Here is an 18,280-nt window from a genome sequence, read left to right as displayed (position 1 = left end):
GTTCGTGTCAATTACAGGTTTTATCATTTATATCCCAAATGCCTTATGTGAAAAAAAAAAAGATTGATTAGAAGCAGTTGTTATTTGTATTGTTTTATTCCACGCAGTTGTATTAAGTGCGATGAGCACTTCAGTTTTACAAATTTCTGGAGTCAAACCGGAATTTGGTAATAATTTCTTATGAGCAAACATATTGTTATCCTAAAGCATAGTTGCCCAAGTCATTTTCAACTTACTGTGAGAATATTACCAAAAAAATAAAAATGTCCATGTGCTTGCTTTAAATAAAAGCGTTGCCATTCTGCCTGTGTAGATTCGCAGTTATTGACGGAATGGTAATTAATCCACAAAGATTGAATTGAGGCAACTGGACTCTTCTTGTTAGTTCAGTTGGTTCAGCTTTTTCTTGCTTTCCGAAAATGTTAAAAAAGGATTTAGGACATTTTGCAGTCGGTTTGAAGACCTTGTCTATTTATATTAAGAGCATCTACAATATAATTTGTTCAGATTAACAAATATTAAAACAGAGAAGATGATAGAATCTATTTATTAATATGACGCTAGCCATTCAACTAGTATGCCGAGTTGACAAAACGAGTGAGGACAAGCAGCATACGACTGAGCACATGGACCTTAAACTGGATGTCAAAGATGCAGTTGTGCTGTGAAACGAATTTCCATAATGTTATCTGTTTGTTAAGATGAGATCGTTGGAGTGTGGAACTGAAATGCTGTTTTCAGCAAATGCTGGGTTCCCTGGAATATCACTTCACCAATGTTATGCAGAAGTAAAGCGTACTTCTTGCTGGGGAAAAAAAGAGGTGGTGAGTGCTTTCAAATAAACAGCACTTATCCCAGTGTGAAAATCTGCTGAGAATTAGCGTGTGATTTGGAAGACAGCGGGCTTTGTCACCTGTGCATCAGATCCTTTTAAAGGCAGCTGATGTGCTGATGAAGTCTGGCTTGCTTTAATTTTATGTTCTTGTTACACACTTGAAGTGCAGCGTCGATGGTGTAAATCTGCCGTGTTGTCAGGGCCGTTTGATTTGTTGTCTGGCTTCCCCTCTCATGGCTTTTGCGGCGGGGTTGCTCGATTGACACGCCACATACTGATCTGTCTTTTAAATGGTTGTTAATTACAAGTGCAGACAACATTTAGCTTTGGACTTCCAATGCTTTGTTTTTGTTTTATGAGGAGATCATCTTGGGTACAGAAGCACCAAGATGCCACATTACAAGACTATTTTTATTCAGGGGATGTGTATTTATTTATTTTTGTCCCATACACGACAAAACATTCACTGTGTTGAATAAACACAAGCGTGACATTTTTTTTTTTTTTAGAGCAAGGTTCTTCACTTATGTGTTAAATACCAATCCCACTCCTCACCTGTCCAACAGTGAGCTGCAGTGTTGGCACATACTATGATGGCGACCAGGGGAGGTGTGTGACGTGTCCAGCAGGTACCTATCAGGACGAGGAAGGCCAGATGTCCTGCGAGGTGTGCCCCACACCTGAAGGAAAGGACGTCGCCAAAGTGGCCGGAGCTCGAAACGTCTCCGAGTGCGGAGGTAAAAATGTAGCATCTAAGAAGACATTTAAGCACCCCAAAAATCACCTAAAAAAAAATTCCACCTTCATAGCCAACGTTGGAATACAGTAGCTAGTAGGGCTATGTGTTCTTCAAAAATGAGACTGAGGTTTGATTCCTAAAAACTATGTGTAATATTATTGTAATCTACTGTGACATTATGCACAGTTTTAACATTAATGCAGCACTCAAGCTGCAAAAAATGAAAGCTGCACTTAAATTATGATTCAGTTGAATTGTGTCGCAATTTAAGGTTAAAGAAAATCTGTACCAAAGGTTTTCAAATACAGTAGTCAGTTCTTAAAGATTCAATGTATATGTATTGAACTTAAGTTAAATACAACTGAACTGTACTTGATTTGATCACATGCCACTAGAGGAAGCCCACTCTAGTTCTCATAGTCAAGACATGGGAGTGAGATCTGGCCCTCCGCATCAGTTTACATGACCCGCTAAAGCAAATGTCTTTGTTGCTAAAAGCATTTGTTCTTTTCATTTTGTCAGAAAATCAATTCGCTTTTATTTTAACCAAATCTGTTCTTAACATAAACTACACAATAATTTGCAGAGAAGGGATAAGGGCCTAAATCCGAAAAGCAAAAATCCACAAATAGCTGGGGTCACCCCAAAAGTTAAAAGATAAATCAAACAATAAATAAATATAATTTCTGACAAATTATGGGGTTTGTGAATAAGCAGGGGATGTGTGCCATTAAAAAAAAGGAACATCAGCAGAGGTTTTTGTGAAGAATGAAAAATAACTTGCCCAAGTCCCAACAGACTGAGTTCATGCTGTTAAAAACCAAAAATAACAGGAGAAAAGACACTTGATCTTTTTTTTTCCTTGAAAGTACTAAGGATGACCACCAAACGGAATCCAACATAAGAATGTTGGCCGAGAGGTGTATTCAAGATTGTCACAATTTGATAACGTGAATAAATGAAACGTTGACAGTCAAATGAGAAAGCTGGGCAATACGAAAGCCAGCTTGCAACTCACTTTTTTCACAATGAGAAACCACACAAGATGCGACGGTGCCTCGATAAGGATGTTCTGTCAGAAATTCTCTGCTTTGTGTAAGACCAAAGAAAGCCGAGTTTAGAGGCGAACTTATCTTCTTTGGGAATAAACGCTGAGGGCGAGCCACCATGTTTTGCTCTCCCCGCCTGTCGTTATCGCACTCAGCATGTGGCGTGATGCCATAGCTTAAATCCACATCTCCCCTGACAGACTAAACAAAAAGATTTATCTGTAGCCTCCCAGAGGCGCCTACTTTGTATTAGTCAACCAGATACTACGTGTGATGTGATTGGAGATAAAAAATTTGAAAAACAAAAAAAAAACATGACTTTTTTTCCCTCCAACATCTGCTCTCTTGTTGTCATGGAAGCAGTTGCAACACATCAGTTCTTGCTAAACGTGTGTGTGTTCAGGTCAGTGCCCCCCAGGTCAATTCTCCCAAGATGGCTTCACCCCTTGCCTGCTGTGTCCTCTGGGATCGTACCAGCCAGAAGTGGGGCGTACCACCTGCTTCCCTTGTGGGGGTAACCTGGTCACCAAGCGCAGTGGTGCCGTCACCTTTCAAGAGTGTGAGACCAAAGGTGTGCTTCTTCTTATTTTTAATACTTATTTTTTTTCTTTCTTTCTTTTTTTTTTTTTTTGGCTTACTATGTAAACAACTACGTTGTGTGTTCAGATACAGCGGCATGGCTTTGATATTCTTGATATCCACCTTAAGTTCCATGTACTTACCATGCTTGTCTTCACAACACTGAAAAAATGGTGTCTTGCGTTAACTACATTTTTTTTCCCCAAGTGGTCACACAAAATAAAAGCATCTGGATCCAAAGAGAGTTTTGTTTTAAGTAGAGTAGCAGTCTGCTTATAAAACGTATCTGATTCCAGATGATCTTGTTTTGTGCAACAACTTGCTGAAATGAAAATGACTAATTTCTACACAGCATTTTTTTTTCAGTGTAATAAGAAAGTTCAGGGAACTAGAATGACTTAGAATTATTGACTTAGTAACAATTTTATCCACTACAGTACCACTTTTGGCCTACTAATAGGATCCTTGATTTTTTTTAACAAATCCATAAACGCGAGGGGTACGCATCTCTCTAATAAAACAGAATCGTATATATATTTCTGACATAAAGTGTCACTTGTCGACGTGAGGATGAACATTGTCTTATAAGTACAATTTGGATTTTACTTGTAAAATTCCCGACAGGTTTGAACTCTTTCCACTAAAGCCAATGAAACAGATGAGACGTTCTGAAGGACTTGATTGACGACATGTGTTCTGGTCCTTGTAGTTCAATGCTCCCCAGGCCACTACTACAACACAACAACACACCGCTGCATCCGCTGCCCCACGGGCACCTTTCAGGTGGATTTTGGGCAGAACTACTGCGTCGCCTGCCCCGGAAACACATCCACGGATTTTGATGGCTCCACCAGCATTATGCAGTGCAAAAGTATGAGTGTACACGACGAAGCATTTTGATTGGCCGAACAAATCGAAAGAGTTGACGAAACAGTGTCGCTTCGCAGACAGACAGTGCGGGGGCGAGCTGGGGGACTTCACTGGCTACATCGAGTCCCCCAACTATCCCGGGAACTACCCGGCCAACGTGGAGTGCACGTGGACCATCAATCCGCCGCCCAAACGTAGGATTCTTATTGTGGTGCCGGAAATCTTCCTGCCAATTGAGGACGAGTGTGGAGACTACTTAGTGATGAGGAAAAGTGGTGAGTCTGGTTGTCTTTCTGTCCCTATACCTTTTACAGTTAGTATTTAGCACACTACATTTGTTTAGTACAGTTCACTTTAACTTGTAAAGTCCCAATCAGACATTGTGACACACTACAGAAAAGAATGTTGTTAACATTTATACCAAATGTATATGATTAAAAAAATAATAATTGGCGACTATACAATATAACACAAGGCCTCAAAATTGTGAAAATATGTCAACTGTCAGTCAAATACTTCTACTATGACCTGGAAATATAGATCCGACAGTAGTCTGTCTAGCATCTTTCTTATAACCGACACATCAATACATGTTTGACCTGTGAAAATATATCCGCTTAAAGCCTTTGGTGGCTGGTATTTATCTGAGTCGCCGTAGGGCTTTTCCACACCGCAACAACAAGGTGCCTTGAAGTGGCCATGCCAACACAAAGCCACTGACCACACTCTAGTTGTCCCATCTGATCTTTAAAAAAAAATTCTACCTCCATCCTTACTATTCAGCCTTTCTCTGTGTGAAGTGTGCACACTCATGGCAGACATTGTGGCGCTCTAAACCTGTTACGCTAGCCCGTAGCCCCGGTCAACAAGCACACTGTGAAGTCGGACTTATTAAAAGATTTTCCTCACTCCTTACTTTTGCATCTTTCTCTGCTTGACGTGCGCACATTCACCGCTGACATTGAGGCACTCTAACGCGGCCACACCAGGTGAACAGTTACCTGACTGCACTTTGCAATTGCACCGGATAACTGCTGATGCAAACAAAGTGTTCAGGTTCTTTTATACTTGGGACGACTCATGCCAGGGCCAAGATACATCAGCGGGTTTGCTTTCAGCCATTTCGACTCAGGCACACTCATGACCCTAATGAGCACCAGCACTATGGAAATTGAATGAACGAATAGGTGTTTTGATATTTTGCACGTGTATATGATGTTGTGTCATATGGTTGAACTTCACAGCTCTGTTAAACTCTGTGACAACCTACGAAACGTGCCAGACATACGAGCGTCCCATCGCCTTCACCTCTCGCTCCAAGAGGCTCTGGATTCAATTCCGATCCAATGAGGGGAACAGCGGGAAAGGCTTCCAGGTCCCGTACGTTACATATGATGGTAAGTGAAAAAAAACATTAATTGCATTTCTTGTCCCATTAATTTGATGTTGTCAAGTCTATTTGTATGCATTTTTGTCTTGTGACGCTCTTGATGGACTTTTTACTGTAGAGGACTACCAGGAATTGATAGAGGACATCGTTAGAGACGGGAGGTTATATGCGTCAGAGAATCATCAAGAGATTCTAAAGGTATGCAAATAATCTTTTTTTTTTTTTGTCCTCCACAGAAACTTTATACCGTACACTTTTATCCACCAGTTAAATGTACTGTATTATCATATGTACCGTCAATGTTGCCCAAGAGAAGTTTGACCAGTGATTCTTCAAATGTGCTTCAAGTACCACTAGAGGTATGCGGGCTCCCCCTGGTGGTGTGAAAAAGAATCACTGAATTAGTGAATGGTACAGTGACTTAAACTTTTTTTTACAGTACAGTTCAGTTGTATTTAACTTTTAGGAACAACACATTGCATTTAATAATTATGAAGTCTTTGTTTTCAAACATTTTTATTTAGGTAACAATTATATTGAAATTTATTTTCATTCAATCATTATTTGCATACAGATTTTCAAAGTGTGGTACGATTACCACTCGTAGTGCACTAAATTAATTAATGTGCATAATGTTACGGTGGCTCTATCTTTTTCTTTTTAATCCAGTGCCATTCATTTCAGTTCTATTTAACTTTTGTGTACAATACATTCACGTGTAGTGTTTCATTCTCTCATATTCAAGCACAGTGTTGATGTTGAGACTGTGCATAATGTTACGTGACTATCAAAAATATTAAATACAATTTTTAGGAATAAAACCTGTGGCTTGTGTGAGGTGGTACTTGTGTAAAAGTTTGATTACCATTCGGGTAGACGTTTCCCTTTTTTGTTTTGTTTGTTTGTATAAGTGTGCACTGCCCTCTCTTGGAAACAGGTATAACTACAAGCAGCATCTGCTAATGTCAACGTTGGTGACAAAGTAAAAAGAAAATTAGTCAGGATTTAAGTTTGTAACAATAATAATAATAATAATAATAAAGTCATGTTTCAGTTTAGCTTTTGCAATTGTTGAGTGCTTGTTCTCATGAGGATGAAGACATCCATGCAAACCGTAGTTGCCCTCCCGTACAAGCCACAAGAGCAAATATGTTTTCGTTTGGAGCAGCACCACCAGCTTCTCCAGAGACCCACCACAAATTCAAGATGAAGCAGCCTCTTGTTCTCACATAAAGTTGATCTATTACAATACACACACTGGCCACAATGTGAAGAATGGCATCCAAACTTGCAAAATACTGCTTTGACAAAAGATTGCAAGGTTATGATCAGAGGGGAGTCATTTAACATGATGTATGTTTTGGTAGAAATTGGTGTAGAACTAAACTGATTTATTTCAAATGCTTCATTTAGTCACAAGAGCTAGTCAAAACATTAAGAACGGCTCTGAATATGCGGCTCTGTTCTACACGTCTGCCAACTACAGCCACAATTATAAATGTAATTGCGGTTAGGTTGATGCATTCCAACATGCTATAATAACCATGATACTTTTCAAACATGCCCCCTAGTGTTTGTGAAATATAGGAATGAAATCTGAGCAATGGAGCCGATTGGACATGAGCGGTTTCTTGTGATTTCTAACCCTCATTTTTCAGGTTCTTCCTTATTATTGTACCTCAAGATTCGCTGACGTTAGACATAATGATAATCAATGATTTTTTTTGAGTAGACATTTGGTGTTGAGTGTGTTTATGTGTTGAATAACCGCCTTTTGTGTTAAATATATTTCATCCTTTCAGTGAATACAGTACAGCACATGCTAATTACTTGTTTATCTCCACTAATGTTTATTCCGTTTGTATGCATTACCTTTACTGTTTGTTGTGTATTTTTCCTATGCTCTTGTGTAGGACAAAAAGCTCATGAAGGCCTTATTCGATGTTCTGGCTCACCCACAAAACTTCTTCAACTACACGGCACAAGAATCCCGAGAAATGTTCCCCAAATCCTTCATCCGCTTCCTGCGCTCCAAAGTCCTGAGGTTCCTTCGCCCGTAAGAAAGTGCTGAAGGACACCATGCTGATGAATAGTTAAAGCAGCCCCGAGTATTTGTCCGGATTCAATGTTTTCTCTCGTTATATGCTTAATAATAAAGTGGATCACGTAACTGATGCAAGTAATCCTGAGGAGAAATAAAAGAAAAGAGAGCAGACTTTTGAACTGGACGTCTTAGCAGGGGAATATTCTGGCCTCAATAGAGCATCAGGATCACTTCTGCCACTTTGTATTGGAATTAAAACAAAGCAACGACATTAACTGTATAACCTCCTTTTCGATGTATACGTCTCATTATGATGTTTGACGAGCCTTCTGTATTTTCATCTTATGTGTATTCATCCAAGTGAATATTGCTCAACCTGCTCATTGCAACACTAGGAGACATTTGCTGATGGCATTCTGATGAGAAGTGAGTAGCAAAGTAAATATATACTGAAACTCAGTGATACTGTATATAGAGTGCGTCTGTAGTTTTCACATAGGCTACTATTACAAGTGACAGATATACACAATGAGAAAAACAATGATAGCACATATGACGTTCTTGGGAACTTTAGCACTATGAAGAAAGTAGTGGAGCCACAAAAAGCAATTATCCTGATGAATGTTTTGTATATGATGTAAAAAGTTTTAGGTGAAATGTATGGTAGCGATGAGATGTTTGACGGGATAGTACTGCAACTCTTATTTCAGAGGTTGCCACATTATGGAAAATCACTTTAAATACATCCCAAATTCCAAAAAAGAGGACGAATAAATGAAATAAGGGCATCTCAACTCCTCCATTGTTTTTTAAATGTTGTTTTTTATCGTGAACCAATAACCAAAGACGCCTGTAATCTATTCTGACAATTGAGAGCATGTAATGGTATATGACATGTTTCTGAGTAACAGTAAAATTAGGTAAGTCAATGAAAAGTCTTGTAAAATAGAACTGAGCTACTCACCTGCCATAGATGATTCTTGTGTGTGTATATTTTTATGGTTTTGTACATCTACTATACTGTAAATAAAGATAGAAACCTTAACAGTATTTTTTTCTTCATTTTTAAGATTGTGACTTTCATCTGCTAAATTCTGAGTTTGAAATACAGTATAAAATAATGCAGGAGAAAAATGTGTCATTTTGCATTTATTGTCATTTAATGTGAGTGAAGAGTAACTGTAAAACAACGTTTGTGTCTAATATGAAAGTTTGGAGGCCAACTGAAGTGAAGCCGACTCGTGGGGAATCATTTATTTCACTTTAAGACACGTTTTTTTTGTTTGAGTACTTTCTTTTAACAACTCATGTCAATACTGTATTATGTCAAACGGCAACTTAGCACATCACATGCGAGACAAAATAATGTAATGTACTGTAAATGTAAAGGAAAGCCAATGCAATACCATGATATATAAAAAAACAAAACAATTTTAACACGAAGTAAGTTAAAAAAAGAAACACACAAAATATGTAATATAGCATAATATTTGGGAGATTTTGCGGATCCAAAAAATTTGACAGCAAATCCTTGGTTACGTTTGTTTCGGTCACTACGTCATTCTAGATCTAAGCTTAACTCCCCGTCTGTGCTCATGACATTACACAGAATTGAAAAATAAATAATAATCATCATGTCATTATATCATCTGAATATATACCTGTTTATATATTGGTGAAAATGTTTTCCTTGTAAAACTAGCGATTCTTGACTGTCTATCGAAAGAGCTCTACTGTACAGTATTTCATAACGGAGCACGATGTGCGGAAATTGGTCGCCATGTTCCGGAAGCTCTAAGTCAGCTGATGCGAGGCTGTTTATCTGTGTGGTAGCATCATGGCTAACCTCGTCCCTCGTTAACAGAAAACACGTAACGGCGTGCTGCGTGTAAACCGTTTACCCACTCTCCTTTGTGCACTACACATGTTTTTAAAATGCAGGGCGTGTTTCTTCTACGGACATTTGGCTTTGTGTGTGTTTTGCTTCTAAGCGAAGTGACAGCGAAGGTAAGGTTAACGCTAGCTGGGACAGAGGGGACATATGATGTAGATTTTAATCACGAATGTTTTCTGTTTGTATCACAACTCATCTACACGTTGTGTTGAATTAGTATTAAATGTATAAAATGTCAGCCATCTAGTCAAATTTTGTATTTACAGTTCTGAACAGGTGTGATGCCTGTGGAAAATCGTTTTTTGAGCAATTATTTAAGTTTTTTTTTTTAAATCTTGAAATCCAGTTTTAGGTCCATGCACTAGCACGCGCTTTGTCCTGTCTCATAAGACAATTCAACGTGCAACGACTGCGCTTAACTCGTTACCTTCCTACCTTACTGCCTTCCACTTCTGTCAGAATTTCTGCATGCTAGAAGAGCAACTCTGGCACTCGAGTACCAAAACTACAGGTTACTAATAAGCAAAACTTAGCAAAGGTTGAAATATGCGTGCTACTAGTACTTCTCGTGAAGCTAACTAGGAAAATGTAATGTCAGTAGCATTATTGGTATCAGTTTTGCCTCCCTTGTCATGTAGTTGTCTTACGAGTGTGTCAAAGTTGTGCTACTAATGTTCTGGAAAACCGCCTGAGCATTCTTTTGGTAATCTTGACATCCAGCTTCAGGTACTAGTACACCGTATGTCCTCACTTGTACACAATTGAGCACCCTGTCGAGAGCGTGTGTGTATTTGTAACATGTGTATGCCATTTTTCAACACAACTACAGTACTAGTACTAGTAAGACACAGTTGTCAAATTGTGCATGGTTTTGCCTCACTCATCACCTGTAATTGTCCTATTATTGGATGCCAATGTTGTCTTACTACGTTGATAGAAAGCCCCCTGGGAACACTTGTTAAACTTAATAAATTGAACTTCCACAATTTAAAATGCTGAATAAATACAGAACTGAATTCATGAATAAATGTAAGCGGCGCATGCTCTTCTCTTTAACAAAACAAACAAACAAACAAAACATTAAAAAATTCTTGACTGGTCCGATTTAAAAGTAAGAAAAGTAGTTAGAAAACCAACAAAAATAGAGAGTTAAAACTATAGGTTAAGTCACCGTCACAAATGAAAATCCGCAAATCCACAATAACCGAAGCGTGAAGTAGCGAAGGAACACTGTACATGCTTTGTCTTAACTAGTAAGATAATTCAGTGCACTTGGAGAACAGTAGAAATGTGTCTTACAAGTAACGTTTTCCTCCCATATTGCCTTCCGCTACTGTATGAAGTTTTGACACACTTGCGGGACAACCTTGGCATTTAAGTAGGGCGTCACTATTAGTCTGGCAAAACTATGCACAAGTTGACATCTTCACACTACTAGTGAAGCACTAGATGTTAAGTCGTAGAATTTTGGTGTCATTTGTTAGTGCTAGTAGTACGCAGTTGTCAATAAGTGCACAGTTTTTCCTCACTAGAACGCCAAAGTTGTCCTGCTAGTGAGGATAAAGACCCCACAAGTACATGGAATTTAAGATGGATATCGAGAGTATGGAATGAATGCTCAGATGAGCATTGTTTGAGAATTTAATAATGATCCCATTCACTTCAATGTTTTTTTGGGGGTGGAAAAGTTGAAATCTGGGATATGTGAGCATTTTTGTATTATGGAAATTAATTCCTCCCATTCTTGAATTTTATGAGTGCTTGAAAGTTTGATTCTGTATCGTAATGTGGAAGCAGTAGAATGTCAAAATAAAGTGGCCATAATGATCAACAAAAATTGGGCATAAAGATAATAAAAATCGACAGTATATTTTAAAATAACATGAGATAATGTTTCTTCCAGAATTCTGAAGACATCCGTTGCAAGTGCATCTGCCCACCATACAGAGAAATCGAGGGACAGATCTACAAGCAGAATGTGTCTCTTAAAGACTGGTATGCTCAGTGTTTTTCCCACTCCGAATGAATGTATGTCCCGGCGTGAATGTCTTGTAATGTGTTTTTTTCCCTTTTTCCAGTAACTGTCTGCATGTAGTGGAACCAATGCCGGTGGATGGAAAAGACGTGGAGGCTTACTGTTTACGTTGTGAGTGTAAATATGAAGAGAGAAGCTCAGGCACTATTAAGGTAAGTTGTACAACCATTTGCATTACTGGATGAGTGTTTTAAGCACAAATACAGTACTTCACTGCTGGCTGAAAAAAACGCGCTGAGAAAGACTAATCTACATTTTCAACCTATATTAGTTTAAGTAACTGGTGACGCTTTTTCTGAAATGCTGAAAATTCGTACACGTGTTCAAATCTGTATTGTGCAAGGGTTTTATAAGTCAAACTCAAAAACAACAACAATCGCAACAAAGAAAATATCTGCAAAACCTGAAGTGCCAGAAAAAAGACCTTTTTGAAATTGGTGTCAAAAATATGCTTTGGTAGTTCCTGATCATTTTTTTTAACTGATAGGGACACATAAAGCCATTTCTGATTAAAACTTGCGGTTGACCATTGCTATTGTTTTTACAGTAATGTCCACATTTTTACCTTTTACTTATCATCAATTCCTGTGGAAAGTACCCTGAATGGGCCATAGGGACATGTATGGAGATTTGTTGGCCTTTTGCAACCCTTCTAACCTGTACTATCCCCCCCCCCCCCCCAGGTCACTATCATCATCTACTTGTCCATTTTGGGCTTGCTGCTTCTCTACATGGTCTACCTGACGCTCCTGGAGCCCATCCTGAAAAGACGTCTGTTTGGTCACTCGCAGCTCATTCAAAGTGACGATGATGTTGGGGTATGTGATCACATCGCCTCACCAAAAACTCATTTTCTAGAAATCTGTCTCATCGTAACCATCCCCAACCAGTGGCCACTGTCTAATAGTAATATTTATGCGATGTTTTTCTTATTTACATGGTAACACTTAGCTGTGAGGGCTTGTCGATGTGTATATAAGCTAAGATTTCCCCTTCGTCAAACATCTAGATCAAGTTTAACAAGATTGTAGGTCTGAAATACTGAAATGTAAATATAAAAGTAGGATTCCGAAGGAAACAAACTTTAAAGCAGCTGTTTAAATGGGTTGAGGCTTGAAGTTGTCAGTGCAAATGAGCGATGTGTTATTTTGTCATCATTCTCTGTGGCGGCGGCAGATGTATTGCGCGGGAGAGCCGACTGTAGGATCCATTTGAGAGCCCAATCACTTGCACACTTGCTGAGTGCTCGAGTCGGCTTCTCATCATAGCGCATCCATTATTTAGCGGGAGGTGGTCAATGCAGTTATGTCTCTCTCCCTACATGCCAGCATGGGAAACAACATTAGGTACACCTGCACAATCGAATGAAATCCAATACCGCACAAGAATTGTTGCATCAAATTTTCTGCTACAACAAGGATAATGTACTGCTCCTTTCTTAGATCTTGTAACCAATGTGAATTGTGGTCAGTGATACTTGGGAGAAACGTAAACACAACCATTCGAGACAACTAGTTCCTCCTCGATTTTGCAACAGCGCCGGCTTTAGGTTGCTTCCTAATTGGCTCGCACACCGTGGGATGGCTGAATTGCATTTTCAGTTATTTCAATGGGGAAAGATGATTTTAGATGCACGTTGAGTTACAAGTGTTGTCACGCAACAAATTCAACTTGTTAGATAGGGTGCCACCGTATCCCAAACTCATTTCATTTCATTAAGCCTTCCAGCATTCTACATAACTCTGCTGTTTATTCACTCCCCGGCACATAAACCGATGCCACTCACCCGAATCAAACCCAAGGCTGTGTGGTTACAGGCGGAATTCTGAACCACTTGTTCGGAGGAGCCGAGACTTCTTTTTTGTCGAGTTATTTTATTTGGCAAATTTCGCTCGAGAAGAACAAAAATGTATTGGAAAACAGTAACGTCGGGGATCAGATTCTGTTTTGAATGTGTAACCTTGTGAGAAATATCCAAGAATCTGTGGGAAAAAATGTGCAAGTCAAACGTAATGAAAAAGAAAGCGTGAACAACATCACGACGTGAAACCTGCTAACCGGCATCTCGACAGGATTCAGTACCTGACTAGCATCTCCTCAAGTAACATTTTAATTTGTTCCTTGTGGAGATATTAGCGGGGCTTATTTTGTGGGAAAATTCTGATACTGTACTTGTTGCATTGTAACTTTAATTATGTGCTCTTTTATCCATGTGTCATTTATTTTCTGAGTCTCCAATACTTCTTTTTATAAAGCGGGGGGGGGGGGGGGGCAGTGACCGGTAGACACCGAAATTCCTCCAGGGAATACGAACTGTCCTGGAGAATTTTTGGCCGTTGAAGAGCTTTCAAATTAGCACTGTGGAAAATTCAGTTGATGGAAGAATTGCTGACAGAAAACATGAACTCATGTAATCTTTGACCTGGGCTTCCTATGCTGTCGTCCTTTGAAAGTGACACTCTTCTGGGACATGATGTGGACATTACAAGTCTTATCACCCTTGTTCAAATGACAGGTTTTTGAGAGAGAGAGAGAGAGAGAGAGAGAGAGAGAGAAAATGTACGTATGGATGATGATGTTTGTTCATTTTATTTTGAGGACTGACCTTTTTTATGACTTATTAAAACATATAGAACTGCTTCGACTTCATTGCCTTAATGATCACTCATTCCACTTCCAATGAATACAGACATCAACACAGCAGAGATGCGATGTTGAGCCACTTAGCTCCACTTGATCGTTAAACATCACTATGACCAAATATGGTCACGTGGAAACCACAATTTTTTTTGAAACGCACCTTGAAACTTTTGCACAACACCTCAATTAAAATGTTGCTTCATTTTGTTGCAGCTAAAACGTGTTTTTAGCTAACGTGCAGCCTCGCGGGTCGTTGTGAACTTCGGCTTTTGAGTGTGTGCTGTGTTTTGTTTTTGTTTGTTTGATTGTTGTTGTTTTACCTCCGAGTGGTTCCTCGAGCGCACGGCGGCTGACATTTTGAGATGTTAGCCCATTCAAGTTCGTCCGATACCTGTCTTTCGCAGTGATGTCCCACTCATGTCTTTGCAAGTAAAACTGAGAGGGGGAGAGAGGGAGAGAGAGAGAGAGAGAATCCTTTAAACCAGTAATGTGACTTGTTCAATAGGAGCCATCACACAGCATCCACTGTTTAATGCAAGGGTGTCAAACTCATTTTTGTCGCTGGCCACATTTTAGTTACCGTTTCCCTTGGAGGGCTGTGATGACTCGAGCCATATCAAGAAGTCAAGAATAACTGTTGATTCAACTATTGTTTAAGTTACCATCATGAGGGTAACAAGAAAATGCTTCCAATATCTCTATTTATTACATTTGAGAATTCAAAATGTTGTTCGACATCTTAGGAAGCTTCATGGAAGTTGACATGTTTGATCTGTTTTCGCGGGCCACATAAAATGATGTGGTGGGCCAGATCTGGCCCCTGGGCTTTGAGTTTGACACCTGTGATTTAATGTATCGTACCTTTGATTAACCGAAAATAAAGTTGAGGTGTTCTTGTTGGGTTTTTATGACTTTTCTTTTTCTAGAAGAAGCTCAAAGGTTTGTGCTAAAACTGACAGGCGTATCGTTAGCCTAATAGCATAATTGCCCTAGTCATTTTTAACGTACTGTCAGAATATAAATCAAAACATTACCATAATTGATTTAGGCAATTATGTTGTAAAGCTAACAACTTGGAACGGTTTGGAATTCCTTGTACTTGAACATGGGAATGTCGACTTTTTATTTCACCTGGCATGCAAACAGACTCATCTCGTATGTGTTTTTTTTCCCCCCCTTGTTTTACAAAAACGTTCAGAAATTACTTGGGAAACAATGTCATAAAGAGAAATCAATTATTTTATATTAGGCTAATGATTTGTAATTGTTCTTAATTCCCACTGGAGTGCCAAACCCTCTTCTTGTTTATTGAATTTGATTTTTTTTTTCTTCACATTTCACAAACAAAATGGCAATTATGTTACTAGGCTAAAGCAATTACGGTCTGCTGTTACGCTAATGACTTGCAACGGTTCTTAATTCCTTGCATTTGAACAGGGGTGTGTCAACTTTTTAGATCCACTGTAGTGCAGCATTTTCAGAAAGTTTGGGATTTGCTACATTATAAACCTTGGAATATAAGGCATGGAATGTCATACAGGCCCTAACTAAATAATCATCTGCGTTTTCAGGACCAGCAGCCTTTTGCAAACGCTCACAACGTCCTCTCTCGCTCACACTCTCGACCCAACATGCTGAACAAGGTCGAGCACGCTCAGCAGCGCTGGAGGAGGCAAGTCCAGGAACAGAGAAAGTCTGTGTTCGACCGTCATGTCGTCCTCAGTTAAAAGATGGAGAGGACAAAAAAAAAAAAAATCCCCCAAACAACAACACACTGTGACCGAGTCTGTGACTTGTATCTCTTCCCGTTTCTCATTTTGTGGTTTGTATCTCCGTAAGTGTCAATGAAGTACAAACTAGATCAAAAGGGACATTACAAGCGATCACATAGATATTTTTTTTTCTCTCCATAACACTATTGTTGCACTGTTTTCAATGATATGTCTGAACTCATGCACGGATGCTCTCAGAGGAATATATCTTGAGAATGTGACTAATAAATGCCAGATAAAAACCTTACAAGAAAATGATTTGTTATATCTACTGGACCAGCACCACATTGGATCAAAGCTGGGCCACCCTCGTATATTTTGCACACTAAACTGGCTGTCCGAATACAATCCGCACGGACTGAAGACATCTTATGAAGGCGTTTCCTTTTTGATCGCGAATATTGTACTGAGTAAGTCGATGTTGAATATATTTGAAATTTTCATTTGATCTTAGTTGCTGAAATAGGTGATCTCGTGTTATTTATCTGTGCATCTTTTAGTGACATTTGGACTTTAAATTTTATTTTTATTAACTGTATGGCGACTGATATCCACCAGTTGTATTTCACTTTGGGACAGGAAGTTAACCAGTGAGGCCAAATGTGAACGTAATGACAGAGATGGTGAAGAGGTGTGTAGCCGTTCCAATTCTGTTAACTTGACTTATTTTTATCAAGGTCCTAAATAACATGCCTAGTTGGACACCCGCCGCGCGAGCGACACACTGGAGTTATTATGATAACTGCTTTGGGGTGGCCTCAGAAACCGTTCCTAAGCGTTGTAACATGTGTGCCACCTTTTAACTTTGAAATAAATTGATGTGAATATTTGTGAGTCTTGCAACTGTGCCGTCGCCATTTTGTGAATCACGCTCCAAACCGCGACAAACTTTCCCTCCAGGTACAGTCTGTACACAAAGTGAATGTATCCAGTCACATCTGTTAGCGATCTTTAACAGACACACGTTGACTATTTTGAGAGTTTTCCGATGCACTGCCACAATGGATTGGAAACAAAATCACATGATTGTAATTGATGGTGCGGCCCCCACCCCCCTCAACCCCCAGCCATTGTGTTTTAGAATTTGAAACCACGTTCTATTTTGCAAGTCCAGTGATATTTAGACACGGGTAATTTTTATTTACGGACGTCACCAAATGCTGCGTGGCCTTCCTTCGGCTGCTGCGCCAGGCCTCGGCTACAATTTTGTGGGACTCATTTGGGTTGAGGTCAGGTGACTTGCTTGGCCAAGAATATTCCATTTGTTTGCCTTGAAAAGCCGTCGATTTGCTTTGGCTTGTGTGTTTTGTGTAATCAGACATCCTGCACTGTGAAACGCTGTTTAATCACCCCCACTTTTTTGCTGCATTTGGCTTCAATCTCAGCAGAATGTGGCACGTTAAAGTTGATCCGGCACCTTGTAACAACAGTCACCTCATCAGTATGCGCCAGCAATGCTTTTCGTTGGGATGTGTGCCGCTTTTCCTCCTCGCCACTTGCTTTTTGAGCCATACATGTGCAGATACTTGGATGAGATTACGAAATGGTTTTAATCGGTAAAAATGTCAATCTGGATTTATTGTTATGACCTTTGGAATTGAAGAGGAAGATGATAGTGTTACATCCATTGCAGGAGAGCGCAAAAGGGCCAGCTACGCTATGTTAAGATTGATGCTTTAGTAATTGTGAGGGAAATTCAAAAATCCAGTCGCTTACCTTACAGAAAGAATACATTAAAATGGTAAATGTTAAAAAACGTACATATTAAGGCAAGCGATGGAAATATGTTTAATCCGCAAATTCTCAACATAAGTGACACAAAATGCAGCATATTCATAAAGATTAGAAATAAACAAACAAAAAATATTATAACTTTGCTGAATAAGAAAAATAACAGTAGCCCATTACATTTATGGTGCGCTTCAGCTTCAGTTTTAAGGATTCCAACAGTCCAAATGATCATGAAAACAGTACAGTGAGTGAGTGGTTAGGGTGACTGCTCCACAGTTTAGAGGTTTCGGGTTTGAATCTCATCATCTGTGTAAATGCCATAGATGAGCTAGTGAAATAGCACAGGGATGTGACTGCACTGAGTGGCCCCTTGATTTTTAAAATGCTGATAAACATTCAACACACATATTCCACAAGAAATACGGTGAGTCCAAAATATGATACCATATTGGAAACAAATCTGAATACGCAAATCTACGAATACCGAATTCGAAATATGTTGTTTTAAAGTTGTAATATCATCATTCACCAGTAGATGGCAGACATGTTTTATTTGCCCTTACACTGGGTTTTATGCCCTCTATTATGCGAGTAGGCCTAATATATTGTTTTCAGATTTGAAATGATGTCTGCAAGACAGAGAACCTCAATCATATTACAATTTTGAGTGAGCTGATTTTTGTGAAAAAAATAACTTATACT

At 39.2% G+C, this 18,280-nt stretch overlaps 2 protein-coding genes across 6 annotated transcripts in view; both read left to right on the top strand.

Moving 5' to 3' along the window:
* The window catches only part of scube2 (signal peptide, CUB domain, EGF-like 2), a 36,673-nt gene extending 28,122 nt beyond the window's left edge, over positions 1-8,551 (top strand). For all 5 annotated transcript variants that reach the window (XM_086106879.1, XM_086106880.1, XM_086106878.1 and 2 more), the window contains 7 exons: positions 1,402-1,572; positions 3,027-3,194; positions 3,912-4,073; positions 4,150-4,347; positions 5,317-5,469; positions 5,581-5,660; positions 7,376-8,551. In XM_086106879.1, the coding sequence (XP_085963005.1) occupies positions 1,402-1,572; positions 3,027-3,194; positions 3,912-4,073; positions 4,150-4,347; positions 5,317-5,469; positions 5,581-5,660; positions 7,376-7,522 (1,079 nt within the window). In that variant the 3' untranslated portion in view covers positions 7,523-8,551. The remainder of the gene's footprint in view (positions 1-1,401; positions 1,573-3,026; positions 3,195-3,911; positions 4,074-4,149; positions 4,348-5,316; positions 5,470-5,580; positions 5,661-7,375) is intronic.
* A 740-nt stretch (positions 8,552-9,291) lies between these two features.
* On the top strand, positions 9,292-16,690 carry tmem9b (TMEM9 domain family, member B). The gene is made up of 5 exons (XM_086107269.1): positions 9,292-9,513; positions 11,304-11,395; positions 11,479-11,587; positions 12,119-12,253; positions 15,647-16,690. The coding sequence occupies exons 1-5, from the start codon at positions 9,442-9,444 to the stop codon at positions 15,800-15,802; spliced, it is 564 nt and encodes a 187-aa protein (XP_085963395.1). The 5' UTR covers positions 9,292-9,441; the 3' UTR covers positions 15,803-16,690.
* The last annotated feature ends 1,590 nt before the right edge of the window (positions 16,691-18,280 follow it).

Source organism: Hippocampus guttulatus, chromosome 3 (genome assembly GCF_054856545.1).
Source record: "Hippocampus guttulatus isolate MCC_2025c chromosome 3, RoL_Hgut_1.0, whole genome shotgun sequence".
Classification (NCBI taxonomy): domain Eukaryota; kingdom Metazoa; phylum Chordata; class Actinopteri; order Syngnathiformes; family Syngnathidae; genus Hippocampus; species Hippocampus guttulatus.
This window is presented reverse-complemented; position numbering and strand designations above follow the sequence as displayed.

Bases quoted from the DNA above. Each gene is read 5' to 3' on its own strand.
- tmem9b (XM_086107269.1), top strand. From the start codon at position 9,442: ATGCAGGGCGTGTTTCTTCTACGGACATTTGGCTTTGTGTGTGTTTTG. The intron at 9,514-11,303 runs GTAAGGTTAACG...TGTTTCTTCCAG, and splicing joins TAAGCGAAGTGACAGCGAAG to AATTCTGAAGACATCCGTTG. The intron at 12,254-15,646 runs GTATGTGATCAC...CTGCGTTTTCAG, and splicing joins AAAGTGACGATGATGTTGGG to GACCAGCAGCCTTTTGCAAA.